We start from the raw sequence: 15626 nt of genomic DNA, 5'->3' as shown, positions 1-15626 counted from the left end.
AAAGAAATCGAAAATTAAATAAACAACATTTATTTAATTGTATACACAAGTAATGATGACAACACTAAGCAGTTTAATAATATACATATTATAGGTGTATTTAAGTATCCATAAACAAGTGTTGTAAATAGTAAACAAATGCAAATAGTGCAAAGAAATAATTAACTATATATTAAAAAAATTATGTAATATTTTACAAAAGAAAGAAGGAAAAAATGCTCATCAGACAACATAAAATACACCTTTATTAATCCGAATTCAATATAAAAAAGTTTTAAAAAACACAAGTGGTAGGTATATAAAACTAAAATATAAACTATAATCCCGATTGATTTTTTTGGGCTGCAATGGCTGGACTGGTGTCCTCGTATTGTATTTTATATATTGTTGTTGTATTTGTGTTTCTTGTTTTATGGACCCATGAGTCTGGAATAAAGATATATATATATACACAAGATACATTGGACGAAATACAAAGTAAAGTGACAGTAGTGTGAGTGATAACAGCAGTAGACAATCTCAGATAAATAAACTGCATTTACACACATGCAACTAGAAATGTATGCATAGTCAAACACATTATTTTATTTTCTAATGGAACTTAATTTATCACCATCAAAGGTCTAGAATTCAACCAGTTATTAATCTAGGGACATGAATTGGAAAGACAAAATCTTATAAATCATCTCTAAAACAAACATAAACTGGCATGTGAGTATAAATCATAATGCATTATGTGCTACACACAATAGAATACCCAAATCGTATTTATCCAAGACATCATACTTTTATTTTGAACTCCAACGTTATAGCTTCCGGTATTGTTGACCTGTGTGTGGTGTGCTTGATTCACCTGAATATCTCTCTCTCTCTCTCTCTAATAAAAAATAGCATACAGTTATGACACACCCTTCAGAAGCCTGCATGTGTAACAACCTAGCTCAATTATCAATTACCTGCACCCAGAATGCACCTGTGAAATCACCTGTAACCAATTAGATGGCTTGCAAAGAGAGCTTAAACGTCCTAAACGGAATCCAGGTTTGCCCTTTAGTCGTTTTACACAACAAGGGTGTATTGTGTTTACAGTAAACGGTTACTATGCTCAGGGCACCTTGCGTTAAAGTCATTGTGTCTGATGCTTTTTTGAGCATTGAGATTGAACTCTGTTTGTTTTCCCATCCCATGTGCTTTCATATTCTTTACAGCATGCTACACATACAAGCGCTGAAGCCTCTTGATCATTTTTATTTGGTGTTTGTGTTGCAAAAATAGCATTTTACATAGTTTTGATGTAAGACATTTTGTATGTTGTGTATAGAGTTAAGAGCAATAAATAAATATCTTTCTAATTATATATAAATATGGGTTGTAAAGGCATTACAGCCTCGAGTGTGATAATTCCCAGCTTGTCCCAGAACAACCAGTTCTTTGCTCTGTATTCTAAATATGTAGAAAGAGGTCAAACCTGACTAACCTCAACCCTCTCAGGCAAACCTGTTCTGCTCCAGAGCAGTACAACAAGGCTAAAAATATTACCACTGAGTTTTTAATCTGTGGTGAATGTCACCGTGCTTTTTATTCCCACATGGGCAAGCAAATGAGATAAGAAGCATACGAATAATTATTAAAATTCCCTGTTTGCTCTGCATTTTTAGAGTTGGACTTTGGCCCCCGGTCCCACATACCTGCTAATTCACGCCCACAATGACAATGCTAACTCACTGATGTGCATCAAGTGTACTTACAATGTTCACCGTCTTAGTAAAGTGTGCTATCATGCTAACCTTTGCTAAATATTGTTTGTTGTAATAGTGTGGCTGGTGTAATGCTCTTTGCAGGTGTTTGGGTACAAGGCAAAGTGTTGGACAACATAGAGGGAGTGGGTTGGCCAAAGTTCTGACAGTTCATCCTCAGAGGAGGAGCAGGAATGTGTGGACAGAAAATCACGAGGATGCTCCATATGGCTAAAAACAGGCGATTAAAAGCACAAAAAGTTAAATAAAGTTTTGTAAAATAAAAGACACAACCGTAAAACCGAACAGATAAAAATGTTTATTTAAACAAATAAAACAGATCATTTAAACTTAGACAATTATGCTTTATAAATGCAATAAACACCACAACAGCAAAATAACATCTGGAAAATATGAGTGTTGCCAAAAATGGATTACGGGTCAGTCTATGGCGACTCGGGAAAAACCCCAAAACAAACAAACACACACTCCTGCATGCTCTTTCTTTCTCCACAGTGTGTGTGTACGTAGCCCATTTCCTCAGTTTCCCCTCATTTTCAAAGAGCTGAACTCCATTTGCGAGGAAATTGGATTTACTGAACTGGGCGTCTTTGTGAAGCTGGTGGAGCTCCAGACAATCAGGCATGATGGGAATGGAGGGGAAATTGTCCGGCACTTATCCGGCCACTAGAGAATATGAGTGGAGTTGTTAGAGTAATTGATAATTGTGTGTGGGTTGAATGTAGCAAGTCTGTTGACAGACTCCTAAATTCAAACCTCTGAGTCGTCTCTTTGCCTCCCGAGACATCGTGTTCCCGCCGCTCTCCGCTCGTGGCCGGGCCCAAAGCAGCCGGCGGTATCTGCAGTTTTGTGGCATTGGCCGCATGCTGGATGGAGATAATTGGTGAAAAGTAGTCGGTCAATGCAACTCACTCAGAAATCTCCTCTGTTTGAGAACCCATTTCCCGAATGTGACACTGCAGTAGTTCCCATTATCATGATGCACTAGGCACGTGCAGTGGAAGCCAGGAACATATTTTTTTAAGTTTACCCAGGTGCCCTATGATGAGGAGCAGGTACTTAGTTGATATTCCCGCTCGAGCACTTTGCAGTTGACTTACATGATGTGCCGTATTCTCTGGTGAGCAGGCTCCCTTCGCTTGCATGTTTTTTTTCTCTCTTCTTTCCTCGAGTTATTCAGCAGTCTTTTTTCACAAAATTTATATGTTTGCATTTAGAAAAAAACAATAAAAACTGATCTAAAAAAATAAATAAAACCATGCAAAGAAAGAAGTAGATATAGAAGTAAATACAAGCGAGGAGGGAATGTGCTTAAATGGACGGTTCACCCTAAAATCCCAAAATGGACACGCTATCAAATATAATGGAACTATGGTTGACAGAAAATAGTTCCCGTATGAAACTGCTCCAGGTGGGTGGGTTGTATTCAGTAACCGGGTCAGGACTTCAGGAACGAGACATTTCTGTTCTTTTGCCGAGTATCATCATCGTGCCATTGTGTTGGAGAGAAGGCCGACATTGCAACGCTCGACAACTCTCACCAAAACAACCGAGATTGATGAATAGCACCCCAGGCGAGAGGAAGGATATGTTATTTTGGATTTGGGGGCGTAAACTGTCCCTTTTACCTAAAGCACGTTGCATGAGTTTATTTTAGGGGATTGACCTGCTGACGCCTGAACCCAAACCGTGATCAGCTGTTGGGAGAGGACCAATCAAAACGTTGCGTGATGTTCTTTGTGCTCTCTGACCTGCCTCAGTGACTCAGCCGTTAATGAAATGGTTGTTATAAATAGCAGCAGAAGGTATCTAATAAAAAATAGTTAATTTAATGTGGTGGAGTGATACAACTAACAATTACTTACAGTTGCATCCCCTTGCACATCTTTTCTCTTTTAATATACACTTCAATCATATACTTGTTTTAACGTACTGTTATTTGTTTGTTGATCATGTTTTATTGTAAATGTTCATATTTTCTGTTTGGAGATGTCGTCTCATAGTATTGTGTTTATTGTTAAGCACATTCACCTCCTTGTATGTGTAAAGTTCTCCTTCAGTGCTCAGCCATCACTCCTATCAGTTATGAGTTGGTAAAAGATGATCTACAACTCTATATGCATTTGAATGTTAAACGGAATAATCCCTTGTTGCACAAGAAAATGTAATTAACATGATTTGAAACAAGAAGTTTGACTGTAAAGATGGATGTTTAGTTTGGGTAATAAAGTGAATTGTTCACCTTCATTTTCTCCTTTTGAAGAAGACGAACGGAAGGATCAAATTAAACTACGATCATCATCGCACACACCGTCCACGCGTTGTCATTCCTTTGCATATTTTGAGAAGCAGGTGCGACTATCTACGTGCAATTATCATGAGAGTGTTGCAAAAAATAGCACACCGTGGAAGAGAGAGAGTACAGAAAAATGTCTGACGGGTGATTTAATGATAACTTTGATTAACAGCAGCTATTAACCATTTTGTTTTCATAACTGCAGAGTCCATCTTGTCTCATTGAAGTGTTTGTCCCTCAGCTGAACGGAGCAGACGGTGTTGAATAAGGTTCTCCTCAACAACAACGAGCCGATTATGAATCATATTTCCATGTGTTGTAATAACAATAGCAGTCCGTCCCACACAGGCGCCCTTGTTGTCTTTATAGAGGCAGATGTGAGCGAGTGTATTTTCTGCTTCACATTTATAGTCAGAACATGTCACTTGATATGAATATTAACATATTTGGCTTGGCTCCATGTTGGCTCTGTTTATTTCCTGAAGGAATTCAGCTCTTTTTGTGAATATCGAGGTGCCAAAGACTCCCTCAGCCATCTAATCTGGGTTCCACTGTGCCGGGGGCAATTGTTTTTGTCGTTTATTGAATGGCGCATCCACTTCCATCCCCAGTTTCAATCGTTGTCCTTTTGTAACCGAGGAGCTTAATTAAAATATGCAATCATTTCGGTGTGAGAGAAAGATAAAAAATGAACTCTCTTGTTGATCCACACAGTATCACAGCTGATAGAAATCGGCCTTGAAATTATCCAAATCAGCGTCGGGTGGCTTGTGCTTGGCTCTATCTTCAGTGTATCCGGATGCACCGTCAGATAATCGGCTTCGCTGACCGACGGTGCTTTAATTAACTGCTGCACTGGGCGACCACTGGCTCTGGTAGACGACCGGTGTGTGTGCACACGTTCTGAGGAGATTAGGCTTCGAGGGGCCTCCTTTGAAGGCGGCCATGCGGACGGCTAACTTGAGAGTGAATGGGGCATTTTCTTTGGCGAGGCCGTGGAGTATGTCTGGCTGGCCGGGCAGAGCGGTCTCTCCATTGCCCTTTTCTCTGTCTTTCAGAGTGAATTAAAAGAATCTCTGCTGTGAGGTGCTGGAGCCCTGCTAGGGGCCTCCATCTCTCCCCGGCTTAGGGCGTCAATTCTACCCACTGTGCAGACGAGGAATGAGGCCTCCGACTCATTAAAAACAGAGATGGCCGCCCCCTCAAAGCCCTGTTTAAGTTAACAGATTCCTCCACTATTCCCTCCACCTCTGTCTCCACCTTCCTGACCACAAACTCATCACTCCCACAGCTGTCCTCTTAATTGTCACCCACACATGACCCCTCTTTTTTAGCCTCTACGATTTATTTTTTCTCCAGCATCCAGAACAACAGAGTACGCCGGTGTTCCCCTCCCCAGTCCCCTCGGGGCTCTTGACAGACTCCACACCCACGGTGCCACTGCAGATTAGGCCCCCTCGGCACTTCCTTTGGCCGGATCTCGGTTGTTGCATAAGCTCATGACACTCTCAAAAAGCTTCCCCTGTTGTGTTCAGGAGGGAGAGCACACTGAGACGGATAGTGTCGACAGTGTAACGGCAACTTCAAGGATGCGGCTGCAGCTCTATTGGAGTTGCACCAAAGGTCCAAGACATGCTGCTTTACCTTTAGGTGATTGAACGATACCGGCCAAGTGCAGAGAGGCAAAGCACGGCAGGTATTCCCTCAGGAGTGCAGCTCACATTGAGAACGTTCAGCTGCACTTTGGTGTCACTCACAAAGGCCTTGCCAGTTTAAATAACTAAATGCCCTCTGAGTCTCACATGTATAAAGTTGGCAGACTTAGTTCAGGAGAAGAAGCCCACTATTGTGTATGTTCACATCGAAAAGTAAAGGCACAGCGTGCGGCATTTTTAGAGATATATGTAGAAATGGACTAGGATATTGTAACCATGTTTCCTTTCATGTGTGAAAATATGAATGGTTGTGTTTTTTCTTTACCTTAAAATGAGCCGGGTTATATCTCCACAAGGATCCTCTTCACAGAGCCGTGTTTCTACGGGAGCCTCGAAGGGACAAACCAAACACTGGCTCTAGATGGGCCCATTCACATTTTCTGATGTGACACTGATGTGTTTGTAATAATTTTTCGACAACAGTGTAGCTCTATGGCACAGAGGGATTACATCTTTTTTCTTTTTTTTAAATAGTTTCTGGCTTCAGTTTTTGTCTTTTCACGAGTTTTGTTGGCAATAATAAAAAGAATTTAGCAAAAAATGAGCTGAAACACAAGCTTCCTTCTGGTCTGGGAGCACACAGGGGAGGATGTGTGCATGGCTATTAATATACACAGAGGCAGGCATACTGTTGGGCAATGTGGGTCGAACTGCAGAGAGCACGTGAGGAAATGAGGCAGAGCAGCCCCCACCCCTCATGTCCCAAATGAAGGTGACGGGGCGAGGGCGGGGGGGGGGGGGGGGGTTGTGTATGTGATTATCAGTAGGATCATTCCATCAGATGCAACCAGTTTCCCACTTTGAAGGAGACGGAAAGTCACTGTGCTTCAAAGGCAGAAACCCTGAAGTGAACCTGCTCTACATACTCGATGCAGCCCTCCATTGAACTCAATGTTCTCCCAGCATGTTCTGTCATAATTTCTATTTTAATGTCAGTCTCTAGGTCAAGTAATGTTCTCACTCGCTCTTAAAGCGGCTGGGGTTTATTACAACAACGTTCAACTAGACCAGTAGTGATTTGGGAATGCACTCATTTCCCAGATGTCAAACTATTCTTTTACATTTATTAACGGATGAATACACTGCTTCTCATGTTTTCTTAGCTCTCTTTGACCAGATCCAAGAGGAAACACACGACCATAACCCAATACTCTGAACATGATCCTGTCTAGAAGGTTGAGTAAAGTCCCTTTGCGGAGCCAAAGTTCGTAGCAGATTAATTCTAATTGAAGGTCCTGAAATTACCTCCAGACTTGGTCAAATAGTTGGGGTAATGAAGGGCAGCTAATGGCTGGAGAGCTATACACAGTCAGGCATGTCATGTATCCATGCGTCCCATCATCAGCAGGGCTGGGAGCAGCTGGAGCTTCCAGGGCATTTTTGTTCTCCGAGGTTTTTCCTTGTATGCATGTCAGTTCAAGACGTAGATTTAGTTATAATACTCTGATCTGATCACGCACTGTTTTCAGGGGATTTGAGCTCAAATTCTTCACAAGAGACGGGGGTTTATCTGCAGCTGAAACATCTTTTCTCCGGCCCATTTCCTTTGCATCCTCTCTCTCTGGTCTTGTAGCGTTTTGATTGGAATTCTTTTGGTCTCTGCACACTTTGTTTCCCTCGTGATTAAGAGCTGCCTAACTCAAGTTGTTTCGTGCTCTCCAGATGGCAGCTATTTGTATAGATATGCAAAGCTGTGATCAGCGCAGGCCACTCAAAACAAAGACAACAGTCTGACGGACGCAGTGATTTGGGTATTTGGTCTTGGTGAAAAGAAATAAATTAAACTATTATCTTTTTAAAAACTTCCTTGGATGAAGCTCAGTGAAGCTACAGAGTGTGAGTGAAAGCTATCCAGGGCGGATGTATTTGGGGCCGTTCTGTGCACGCAGATGCATCTGCAGGCTCATTCACTCCAGCTTCTGTGTGTTTTTCCCCTCTTGTGAGGAGCTGGCAGGCGACAGAGCCGCCATCATCCGGGCACAGTCATGCCTCAAAACACAAAGAGCCCCATTCAGAGTCCTACCCCACACCCACACAGTCAAGAGGACACCCAGACCCATCCAGCACACAGCCTGGAGTCATTAAGGAAAGCAGTGTGTACTTACACAGCGGTGAAACATTCACAGGAAAAAACATTAAGCGATAGAGGAAAAAGCTTGGAGAAGAAGAAGATGAGATTAAAGGATGAAGGAAGAGCCTGTCGATCACCACATGTGTCCAGGAACCGTCTCCCTCCCGCCATCACGTCAATATCTACGGTTATTCGAGGAGCTCATACCATGTGGGGTCAGTCTGGTGCCAGGAGCTTCCCTGGACCGGTCGGTCAGAGATCTCAGAGGCAGACAAAGAGGCCCCGACCTCTGTGACCTCTAGACTGGGGCCAACAATGGAATAACTATATTAAAGGGGAACTAGAACATGTTTGTAAAGTTTTTCAACGTATCCTCATACACCAGTTCATATGAGACAAGCCTGCTACTGTGTGTGACAGAACAGTTGTGTCGTCTTATGTGGCAGAGCAAAGTCTGATAAAAAGAAAATCGCCTTAAGGGATGTCACTTGAGTCAAAGTCGGATTTGAGACTGCAAAGTCAAAAAAGAAACACTGCTGGGGTTGTGGAGTGAGAGAGAAGTGCGTTCACCAGAAGTCTGTCTTCATCTCATAACACACTTGCATCTCCGGCCCAACTGTTGGCAGTCACGTTGCATTGTGGATAATGTATGCGACAAGAAAGATAGCGTGGATTAAAAAAGTAGATCTCTGGTTCTGATGCATCAACTTTGATACTTGTCTTGTTTTTAAACTATCTGACAATGTTTACCGTTTATCCAAACACACAATATTAGTGTGTATGGCAGTGATGATGAGTTTGAGAGTCCAAGAGGGTCCAAATGAGATTTACAAAGTGCAAAGTTCCCTAATTTCCAGCCCACGGGTGAGAATAAATCTACTGTTCATGCCGCGGTTGTAAATCACTGAATGCCCTGATATCAAACACACTGGCACTTCCATATTCCCACACTGAACCGTTCCCTTTATATCATAAATTTTAATTTGATTTGGCTTTGCAAATGAAATACGGCAACGCATTCTGCAGCAGATCCCAGAACAGCACCATGCCGAGTCTCTCTGTTCTGAAAGCTGTCAATTATGCAAGTAACCGTACGCCGGGGCAGCCAAGGCATCAAATATTCATATGAAGATGTTTGGGAAGACATTTGCTTTTATTAAAAGTCACTCAGTCTAAATAAAAAATGGTTTATTTAATGTGACACTGGAGAGGGCTCAGTGCATGACCATCTATAGAAACCTTTTAACATAAAGTGAAAACTGACACTTAATAATCATTGTTAGAAAAGTATAAATCCTTGCAGCAGGACAAATATCTCTAATACTTATATATTTTATCAATTAACCGGAAAGATTTATCAAAAATCAATCACACATGAGAACTAGAGTCTTTGTATGATTGTGCACTTTCAAGCTTGCTATTGTCCCTTCATTCAAACAGACACTCAATGAAATACACACAGCAGCAGCCAGTTGTAAATAAGGAAGTGATGTTTCCTGTGGAGGTTGATTCTGATGGTCATGTATAAAGTACACACTGCCCCCTGTTGACTAGATAAGGAAACACAGGCAAAAAGCTGCATGATTAGCACTTTATTTATAAAAAAGAAAAAAGCTCATTCCATGAATCTTACTTGTACAAAAAGTCAGTAGAAAGCACACGAAGGTGATGTGACCGAGTGATCTCCATGGAAACAGTAGTCCTTGATGTCACAGTTATTGTTTTTTTGTTTTTGGGGGGGGGGGGTTAAGAACAGGTTTAGCAGTATTTTAACACTTTGAACAGTAATAATATACAGAAGTACCTGCATATAAATGCACTTAACACTTAACCCATCAGTCACATTCAGGTTGAAACATCCATACCTCGTTCCATGATGAAATATATATTTTCCATCATTATTTACCATTTGTTTCATTGTGAATTACATATTGCGTCGCTCCAACAAACCTAATGTTGAGCTCAGTTGAACCTTTTATGGACATAAAACTAGACTGTAAATGTGAAGGTGAAAAAACCGACGACCATGAATTATAATACTACATTATAGTTACTTCTCCATGCTTTCGTTTAATTTCTTATCAGTTCGTGGAGTCTTTGTCGTTTTGGCCGCTTTCTCCTTCTTGACTTCTTCCTTCTTCACCTCCTTCTTCACCTCCTTCCTCACCTCCTTCCTCACCTCCTTCTTCACCTCCAGCTCGTCTTCCGGCTTGCCGGCGACCTGCCTCAGCTTGTGCTTTCCTTTGATGGGCGTCGCGAAGGTGAGCGAAGACTTGATGAAGTCCAGAGGGAAGATGCCCACGTCTCCGTCGAAGCGGTTCTTGGTGACCTGCAGGGACCTGCGGCCGGGACACGTCACCAGCTTCTTCTCCTGCAGAATGAGGACGTTGTCGGCTTCCTGGCTGGCCTGGAAGGGGTTAAAGGTCGAGATGTCTTTCTGTCATGTTGTGCGTCAATTCAACGTGTTTATTTGTTTGTTAAAATACGCTACACTTAGCCCCCCAAAAAAGGCAGGACTCATGAGCAAATGAATACAAATGGAGGCCAGAATTTTAAAAATAAAAAATAAAAAAGGATAAATATTTCCGTATATGTGAATTGTAATTTGACTGCCCAGGTTGGGTCGGGTTAGGATACAATTATTTTCAAATATAATTCTGGAAACAACAAAGTATGTAGTATCGTATCTAGATCTTATTCTTAGTGTACCGTGCCTTCATACTATACAACATATTATCAGCTTTTCAGCTTTTTTTGATGCATAATTTGATACAGAAACATAAATTGTACATTTTATGTTTTTCATTTGCTCATTTCAAGAAAAAGTTTAAAATGTAATCTGTTTCAACTTCCCAACTGTGCTGCTCGGGTTAGTGTAAAAGAGAAAGGTGAGACGTTACCTTTGCTGAACCAAAGATGGAGGCGGTCTGCAGCTCTCGGTCATCGTCCTCCTTCCTGGGGTGAATGATCAGAGTGACGTGGCAGCTGCTGTTGGTGGCAAACTTCCTGAACACTCCGATGATGTGGTCCTGGACGGCAAACCTGGACACGTGAAACATTAAATTCCCCATTTGTGATGGAAATAAAACACACCGCAAAATATTGTGCTTGAAGAAAGTGAGTTTATCTTTCCATTCGTCAGGGTGTAACTGACTCACTTGTCTACGGAGAGGTTTTCCTGCCCCATCATGAACTGCAGGTTGTCGATGACGACGTGGTTGATATCATAAAGGTAGACGGCATGTTGCATTGTGTCCAGCACTGTCCTGTAGAAAGGGTTAGAGAGGGGTTAGATCTATGATTCATATCTGTTGATTTGATACACAGCGGGCGAGTTAACAATTAAAGGGCCAACTTAACAAACATTACACTTTATATCCTATAATAAAGCATTTAAGTATTTCAGACATGTTCTTTAATTTTAGGGCTGCAAATAGTGATAACTCATGATCAAATAATCCAACGATCATTTCGTTATTTGAAGTTCAAGGTCTTCTGATATCTTGTTCTGTCTAAAACCTAAACAATTTCAAGTTACAATGTTACATAAATGAGGAAAATATAAAATCCTCCCATAAAAAAAAAGCCAGATCACTTTTGGAATTTTGTCTTACATATATATTTTTAAAAGCCTAATCGATTAATTGATACCAGTTAAGATTGATCAATTAGTAGAGCTGTACCAAACGCCATCTATTTTACATTTAAAGCTTTTATAGAGGTCTTTTGTCATATTTTATGAAGTCGCCACCCAAAAAGATGTGTGTGTGTGTGTGTGTGTGAGGGGGGTCTGAAGTTATTGGAACTGTTTGGATCACCTGAGTCGTGACATCCAACACTGGAATCTAACTCTACAAATGGTTTAATAAGACTAATAATATTCATATTAATTATTTATAATATATCTCCAGACCTTTCTCTGCAACTGTGCACAAATAAAACAGAATAAATAAACATTACAAAATATTTGTTGAATCTGTTGTGCAGCATTCAAATGTAGATTCGTAACATTATGAATGAGGCCTCGAATAATTCGTCAGAGCCCTGATATTAGTCGTCTCGTCATTGCAGCAGTTGAAGTCCAAATTAATCACTCAACGTTCTTTTCTCTCCTGAAGAAATCCCTGAAAATCATCGGTTACATGACGCAGACTCTGGTAAGACTTACTTGATGTTCTGCTGTCCGTGGAAAGTCATGAAGTAGAGCGGCAGCTCTTCAAACTTGTCGGCCCAGTAGTCGTACTGTTCCAGGTTTTCCTCTAACCTCTGCATGGCAAACTGCGTCAGCATGATCTTCGCCAGACGCACGTTGTTGATCTCGAAGCTGCCCCATAAAGTGTTGACGCCCTGCATGCAAAGGTCCAGGGCAACCTCACTGATAAAGGTGGTCTTCCCACTGCCGGTAGGACCTGGGACACAAAGAGACGTTAGATTATAAACTGTACAAGGTGATCAAGAGGTAATAAGTGTGTTTACAGCTCATTTTAAACTGGACATGTCCAAAAGATGCAGTCCACGGACCCAAATATAATATAATACAGTTTAATTTCAAATAAACTTTGATCCGCTGTGTTGCGAGTTCTCTTCTTTCCCATCTGTGATTCATATATACAAGAAAGCCCGAGACCAAAATAAAACACACAGAATCTGGCACCTGCCATTACAAAATCATTGATAACTAGAATATGCACTGGGTAGAGCACATACCTTCGCATATCACAAGATTGGGCATTGAATTATGAACATGTTGGCATTAGATGCATGCCAATTGGATAAAAATTGACCGCGCTATGGTAAAAAGAAGATTTTTACCTTTTCATGACCATGACCTTTGACCCGATCAATCCCAAAATCTAATCAAATGGTCCCCGGATAATAAACTATCATCCCACCAAATTTCATGCGATTCGGTTTAATATTTTTTGACTTATGCAAATAACATGCACGCATACAAATACACGGCGATCAAAACATTACCTTCCGCATTTTTTATGCGACAGTAATAACAAAATGTTGCTTAAAAAAAAAAAAGGTGTATTGATGTTTTTTTGGAGCACTTTGAAGCAAGCTGAAACCACAACACTGACATTTATCCTCTAATTATCAGATTGTTATTAATTATCAGTCCAAATTCCTCTCGGTTTATGGTAACGAACCGGTCGTGTTCAGAAGCTTTTTGCTGAAAACTGCTATGGAGTTCGTAGACCAGAAAAACCAAAACAATGAGCTGAAAGAGGCTAAAACGCACTTTAGAGGAGAGGGGAACTGCAGAGTTGGGAGATCAGAACTATAATTAAAAAGGTGATTATTTGAGAGAAACATAATGACATCTTGCTTCCTACCTGTGAAAATAGTCAGCTCCCCCTTGCGATGTCCCTTCAGGATCCTGTTGAGCTCCTGAAACCTCCCCCACTTCACTCCAGCCACCTGCTCTCTGTTCACCAGCTCCCCGTACACGTCGTCTCGGAGCTGCTTGAAGGACATGATGGACTTATGGGCCGCCGGGATGGAGGACTTGATGATCTGGCCCAAGTCCTTCCCCTGGGCCAGCGCCTCCGCGGGACATGGCCGGTACTCCCCGGGCCGCACCAGCGAGCAGCGCCTAAACGCCAATTTGCGCGAGAAGATCTTCGACGCCTCCCAGGAGCGAATGTCGTCCCCCAACCACAGCGTCACCCGCTTGAACTGCTCCAGGTACGGCAGCAGGATCGGCGGGAGGCAGCTGACCCCGCGAGGGAGAGCCACACTGGTGAGTCCCGTGGCCTGGCTCACAGCCAGAGTGTCCAGCTCGTGTCCGGTCAGCACCACCTCCGCGTCCATGCGGCCCACCAGCGGGAGGCCAAACAGGTTGTAGTACGAATTACACTTTGGGACCGTGGCTTCATTATAAATGACTTTGTCAGTGTCTGTGCTTTGGGCGGAGAGAAGCTTCACCCCTTTTAGGGAGGAGTCGGGGCCACCGAACCAGGGGAAAACCAGACTCTTGGTAGGTTTGAAGAGCCTCACGCCAAACCTCTTGAGTGTGGCGTTGGATATCTTTGTGATCTGAAACAAAACATTAATAAAGCTTGAGATGTTTATTTTAAAATGGTGATTATACTCCTTTTTGCGTATTTATTTTTGAGTCAATTATTAAACATATAAATCTCTTCCATGATAGAACAACTAAAGGACTCCGAACAACTGAAAACAAATACAAAATAAATGTTTAACTGTTTTTCAGTCTATTTTATTGTATTGATGTTTTCATATTATGTTGTCAATTTGTCATTCCTTATCTTCTTTTTTGTTTACTGCATTTTATTCTGATCAGCCTATTGCAAAATTGAGTTTTAAAGTAATACGTTTTATTTATTTTTATACTTTAATAACATTGAGAAATGATCTATGTCTTAAAAGATGGACCACATATATACATTAAAATGGTGTAAATGAATCCACTTTTATCCTCTTCACATAACTCGTTCGTGGATAAGATAATTATATAGATTTTTAAACGATTGTGATGTTCTCTTTAGTTCCTTTATTTATTCAGACATCAAAATATAAAACACATATGTTAAAGTAAAAGAAATCACATGCAGTCCCTCCGGATCACTGAACTTTACCTGAAACATGGTTTTAATCAGCCGAGCCTCGTCCTCGGGGAGGTCAGAGAAGGGCACGGAGCTGGACCAGATCCTCTGCACCTCCCTCAGCTCCCACTCCATGTCCTCCTGCTCCTGCGCACTGTCTGGGTACTCCAGCAGCACGCGAGGGCTGAGGAAGTCCTGCTCCTCCTTCAGCATCACCTCCAGGCAGTCCTGGAGATCCTCCCAACTCCCTTCCACCAACGTGTCTTTACACAGAAACTGCCCGGTGGTTTTGTCGACGAACAGGGAGAAGCTGTCCCTCCTGGCGGACGGCTTGACAAAGATGCTCGGAGTGTGGAGGCAGCTGTAGCCATCGTGGAAGGGAATCTCCTTTGTGCGCAGATACTGTTTGATGTCTGTGACTGTGACGGGGCTGACGGCAGGCTCCAGAGACGACTTTGCATCTCTTTTAAATGCCCTGGTCCCACTGTGTGCCAGGAAGTAGCCTTCGCCCCGAAGCTCTAAACCACAGGGGGTCCTGCGAAGGGGCCGCTGAGTGAGAAGTCTCGCACAGAGGGGTGGGAAGGGTCTTTGGTGGAGAAACCTCGGGGTTGCCACCTGCACAAAACAGGTGGTGCCCCTCAGCAGCAAGCTCGTCCACATTACTTATCTGGAGAGTGCATTGAACCTGCGACAGACGAGAGCAAGAACACATCAAGTAAAACAAAGCAACGCTACAAAGGTAAGTCTTGACCTATGCTCGTGGGAGTCAAAGACGAGGCATAACAGTGAGGCAGAAAACCGTTATCTTGTTTATTTCTATTAAACGGACTGTCAACGGAAATTAGCCTGAATGTGCGCGAAAGCTTGATGTGAAAATATATTACGTTTAGTTAAATAACAAAACACACATACTTCCACCTTACTGGCTCTACAGTCTGCAGTCTGCCCTCATTTCCCTCCATGCTCCTTTAACCCGGGCTTTTCGGTTCGTCCCCAAAACAAATCCGTGGGAAACACATGGTGACAAGTGCTGAGCTGCGTTTGGAGGTATTTGCTAACATTTTAGTTTTTGCATTTAAAAAACATTTAAAATATGAACGTGTGAAATGTGACCAGTAAAAACCATATATAATTAAACATTTGAATGTTTGATCCAGAAAGGTTTAATTTTAAAGTCCTATCTTCTTCGACGGTCGGGTCAGTGTTGCACTC

The 15626-nt window shown here is 42.0% G+C and overlaps 1 protein-coding gene across 1 annotated transcript; it reads right to left on the bottom strand.

Annotated features, from left to right (window-relative positions):
• Positions 1 to 9416: 9416 nt before the first annotated feature.
• twnk (twinkle mtDNA helicase) lies at positions 9417 to 15397 on the bottom strand. The gene is made up of 7 exons (XM_056429874.1): positions 15327 to 15397; positions 14448 to 15099; positions 13182 to 13884; positions 12008 to 12248; positions 10998 to 11105; positions 10740 to 10881; positions 9417 to 10246 (listed from the first exon to the last, which is right to left on the bottom strand). The coding sequence occupies exons 2-7, from the start codon at positions 15072 to 15074 to the stop codon at positions 9890 to 9892; spliced, it is 2178 nt and encodes a 725-aa protein (XP_056285849.1). The 5' UTR covers positions 15075 to 15099; positions 15327 to 15397; the 3' UTR covers positions 9417 to 9889.
• Between the last annotated feature and the right edge of the window lie 229 nt (positions 15398 to 15626).

The sequence above is a fragment of the Pseudoliparis swirei genome, chromosome 13 (genome assembly GCF_029220125.1).
Source record: "Pseudoliparis swirei isolate HS2019 ecotype Mariana Trench chromosome 13, NWPU_hadal_v1, whole genome shotgun sequence".
NCBI classification, from domain to species: Eukaryota; Metazoa; Chordata; class Actinopteri; order Perciformes; family Liparidae; genus Pseudoliparis; species Pseudoliparis swirei.
The sequence above is the reverse complement of the archived record's forward strand: the minus strand, read 5'-3'. Positions and strand labels throughout refer to the sequence as shown.